The sequence below is a fragment of the Cyprinodon tularosa genome, unplaced genomic scaffold, assembly GCF_016077235.1.
Source record: "Cyprinodon tularosa strain WSP-4 unplaced genomic scaffold, ASM1607723v1 ctg125, whole genome shotgun sequence".
Classification (NCBI taxonomy): Eukaryota; Metazoa; Chordata; class Actinopteri; order Cyprinodontiformes; family Cyprinodontidae; genus Cyprinodon; species Cyprinodon tularosa.
In genome coordinates, this window is record NW_024038059.1 from 33,273 (window position 1) to 37,766 (window position 4,494).

The 4,494-nt window shown below is 37.8% G+C and overlaps 1 protein-coding gene across 1 annotated transcript; it reads right to left on the reverse strand.

Moving 5' to 3' along the window:
* Window positions 1-716: 716 nt before the first annotated feature.
* LOC119777603 (C-C chemokine receptor type 8-like) lies at window positions 717-2,246 on the reverse strand. The gene has a single exon (XM_038276555.1). It carries the CDS (start codon window positions 2,212-2,214, stop codon window positions 1,270-1,272), a length of 945 nt encoding a protein of 314 aa, XP_038132483.1. The 5' UTR covers window positions 2,215-2,246; the 3' UTR covers window positions 717-1,269.
* Window positions 2,247-4,494: the final 2,248 nt, after the last annotated feature.

A 4,494-nucleotide genomic window follows, 5' to 3' on the forward strand; every position in this document is an offset into this window, starting at 1 on the left:
TTGTCTGGGACCTTCTGTGTGACAACCGCTGGTTCCAGAGGTCGGTTGGCAGTCTACCAGCTGGAACCAACCCTTACTCTCTGGGCTTGGACTGAACTATAAGGCCAGGTTAGTGACTCATATGTTTTTATCAACCTCCAGAAAGATGTAGTCCTTTTCCCTTTTCAGATATTTAACAGAGGAATTTAGATATTGAGGGTCCTATTTACAATTTTATCCAATAATTTCTTCTCAGAGAATTCCCCTTGTCTCCTTGAAAGTCATACACTGGATTTCAAGAGATGGTCTTGCCTCACCCTATAGTGGGCCATGTTAACTTAGCAAAAATACTTGTTTTACCCAGGTTCCGATACCATTTTTCAAATATTCCTTATCATTAATCGGCCAAACGTCACCTAGAACTGGGAAAGGACAATGTTTCTATATGGGAAAAAACCTTTTCTAAAGACAGGTTTTAAGTCAGTGCGATGTGTTTTATTATGTGTTTTTTCTTTGTGTTTTGTCAAGGACTTTGTAATTTTATCTGTAGGTGAAGCAATCAATCAATAACTGAATTGCTTCTATATTTACATAGGCTCCCTACTGATTTAACACACTTAGTGACAAAAGTTCTTACACCATAGATGAACTTGTTTTATTAAAAGAGAGCATTACACAAAAATGTCCACATTTAACTTTGAGAATAAATAAAAATAATTTCCTTCACTTTGCATTTGAAAAAAGCTACTTGATTACAAAACAAAGCTTTTATTTTTTTATCCACCTATTTTTTTATATACTTCAGTTCTTTAATTCCAGTTCTATCAATGACAAGAAAAAAAAGCAGAAAAAATGTAATGTCAAAAAACATTCAGCTGAAAAACTCAAAACCGAAATATGTTATAACACCATAGAACGGACAGATATATATGAAAACATATATGAAAAATGCAGCACTGATTCTGTTTGGTGCTTAATAGCAGATACAAGTTGCGTTTGCCAAATATAGTCAATTTCAAATGTATTTTCTTCTCTGCCCTTTTAACTTACTAAATAGCAAATTCATGTATTGCAAGTACCGTAGTAAAAAATATCAGCATAAAAAACATACAGCAGACTATATATTGCAATGTACATATTTATTTCATCGTTACGCCTGTCATAGTTTAAAAAACGTAACAAAAGCTTTTATGTATTTAGTTGGAATGATTATACAATTTAAGATTGTTCTTAGCTTTTCATAAGAGTTTTAAGCTGACAGAGGACAGGAGGACATTTGTGTGTTTAAAGCTAAGAAGTTGCACTTGCACTTATATCTGGTGTTTGAGGATTTATGGAGTCCTGTTGTCCATGGTGCTTTTTTAAGCAAATGATACAAAATGCATAGAGAAGTGGATTGATGCAACTATTTACAAAAGCTAGTGCTCCAGTAATATTCCATGTTGTTTTGCAAAATTTTAACAGAAAGTCATTCTTCAAACAAATAGCTGCCACGCCCAGCAGATTCAGGGCTTGATACGGGACCCACAGGACAAAAAAGCAGGCGATGATACTGGTGACAATTTGGGTTGTTTGATGATTTTTAAAAAGGGCTCCTTGACTAACCCTTCTTTGGATACTAACATAAGCAAATGCCACTAAAGATATAGAAGCCAACCCCACTGTGGCCTCTATCAGTAGCAATGCTACTCTTTGGGCATCAGAAGAGTTTTCTGGTCGGCAATATGTCACTTTCTGATCCGTTACCAGCCTTCGAACCACCAAACTGGGGATGGAGATGAGAACAGCAACCAGCCAAAGCAGAACCAGTATCAGTCTTCCTGGTACCTGTTTGCAGTTCCTGCGGTGGACCACCACAACATAGCGCTGGACGCTAACTGCGGTCACAGTCAGCATGCTGCCATAAACACTGCAATACGCAAGCCCTGTTAAAAGTTTACAGATTCCCATCCCAAATGGCCAGCTGTAGATTAAATTGTAAATCCAAGGTGGAAGAGTCATCAGGCAGAGCAGGTCAGAAACGGCCAGATTGCACATCAACTGTCGGCTCAAGCTGGACATTTTCTGCCAGTTAGGCTTGAGAAGAATCACAGCTATGTTTCCAGGAACTCCCAGAATAAAGCAGAAGGACAGCACCACTGCCGGGATGAGAACTCTGGACGTCCAAGATGGAGGAGAAGGATCTTGTGGAGTAGAAAAGTAAGAAGGCGCCACAGTGAAATTAGGTTGATTCATCTTGACTGAGAAAGTTGTTGTCTGAGCAGCTGATGCTGCCAAATGGGGCAAAATGCAGCAAAGGAAGTGGGTTTTCACAGAGGAACTGAAAAAATAGCATTTCATGTTTGTGCATGGCAGCATCATTGTGCTTGTTGTGGCCATATATAGGAATCACCCACCCTAAATTAAAACGCTCTTCGGCTTTTGTAGGACAATAAAAAGCATGATTAAAGTATTTAATCCAAAATTTAAAGTATGTAATCCAATTATTTTGATTGCACTTTTATTCTTGGATTCTCTAGATAACTTCAAAAAAGATAAGAAAAAAACCAGAAGCTTATAAAAATGTAATTTGGTTCACATGATTGTCTCGTCTATTTTTATTTATTTGTCTATAATGGAAAAATAGAATATAGAATTTTGTTAAAAATCCAAAGAAAAGCAAAAATATGCCATTAAAATTACTTTGAGAAAAAACCTTGGTGTCTATCAAAAGTTGTACATTAGCAACTTCTCAAATGCCACACTCTGGTGTTGACTATGCAATTGGTGTGGTTTCCCAGAATGCACATGAGGTTTATCAGAAACCAGCTCCCCCTCCCACCTGTTTTCGGTCAAGTTTATTAGAAACCTTTGTTGTTATGCATACTTAAAAGTAAACAGGATTCAGCAAGCAATTGAGGGTACTTTTTAGCTTTAAAAGCTTAGCGCCTCTCAAGAGCCACTTTGAGAAATAATTAGCAGACAAAAGAGCGGTAAAAACTCTGTTTATATTCTTTGCAAAAATTTACTCTTGTTACCAGAGTGGGTTAGACTCTGCCTGGGCTGCACTTTGCTTTGTCCTGTTTGTGAACAGGATATTAAGGTGTAGTCATGAAGGTCACTGTGTCTGATTTGGGTAGCTCATGGCCTAATTTTTGTATTTTTTTTATATTATTGGTTTTGGTCTGCCTTTTCACCCACTGACTTTCAATGTCATGCAGTGGAGCAGCTCACAGCCAAGAGTGAACCTGCATAACAGTCAGCTACTCTAAGTTAGAGGTCATTGCTTAAGTATCTTGGTGTCTTGATCTGAGAGATGAGGGCTGGACAGGAGATGGATAGACAGGAAAACCCCCAACCATCTCACCCCAAAAAAAGAAAAGGTCTAAGCATAGAAATTACAAAAAAATTAATACTGTCTTTGCATCAACAGCTACAACCGATTGGTTTCAACCTCATTCTCTTGGCACTCATTGAAGGTTAGTGACTCACAGATTCATAATCATCTTCCGTCAGATTATATCTGCAGATCTGGTTTTAAATAAACTCTTTTGAATAATCCAACTTTTTGTCTTGCCTTGAAATGAGTCCTCTGTTCCAATAGTATTTTATTATTGGGCATGTATGACATTTTTTTCCTGACTAGAGAAACTAAGTGATTTCGCTTTGAATATTTTTTATTTTTCAAAAGTCATCAGTTACAACTGTGTTATATTGCAAGTGTACAAGTGTCAGTGGTGATGGTGGTGGGTTTGGGTTTGCAAGGAGGCTCAGTCTGATAGATTGCTGTAGAGTCACTAGCAAAATTCAAGTGGATTGCATTAGCTGTCTTCACATGCCTGTCCAAGAGGAGTGTGTCCTTCAGGTTAATGACTCAATGCAATCAGCTGGGTTCCCTTGGATAGAATACATTGAACCACTCTGACTGTATGATCTAATCAAATTGTCTATGTAAAGTGCCTAGAGATTACATGTGTTGTCATTTGTCCCTATGTAAATTGACTGAATTGAAATTAAAGTTGGTCAGTTAGACCAGGCCCAACTGCAAATTGTACAGCCGATGCAATACCTGCCAAATACTTTCTACTAAACAGTGCACAATTGCTTTTGTTGGAGGCACTGTAATGAATTCTCAAGGTTTGTCATCATTTGAGACTTTCCCATGCAGAGAGATAATGTTCTGCAACCAGTTGCAATTCTGCATCCCCTCCTCTCAAGATTCACCAACATTTCAAAGCTTGTCTACACACAGAGAGATTCAGGAGAGGCTAGCTCTCTAAAATTTGGAAATGGAGAGGAATAAGAGAATAAACTAAAAAACTAAATGTAACAATTACAGTTTAAGAAAATGTATAGTATTCCCTGATAATGTGTGACTGAGGCCGGCACCCAGGAAAAGGAGGTAATCTCAGGCTGCTGCTGTTGTACTGTGTTCTCCCACACATTAGTAAAGTCCCTGTGGGCTAAATGAATGAAGTTTTTGAGCTGCCAAAATTTCCCTATTTATGCAAAACTAAACCATTAAATCGATAATAG

Bases quoted from the DNA above. Each gene is read 5' to 3' on its own strand.
- LOC119777603 (XM_038276555.1), bottom strand. From the start codon at position 2,214: ATGAATCAACCTAATTTCACTGTGGCGCCTTCTTACTTTTCTACTCCA.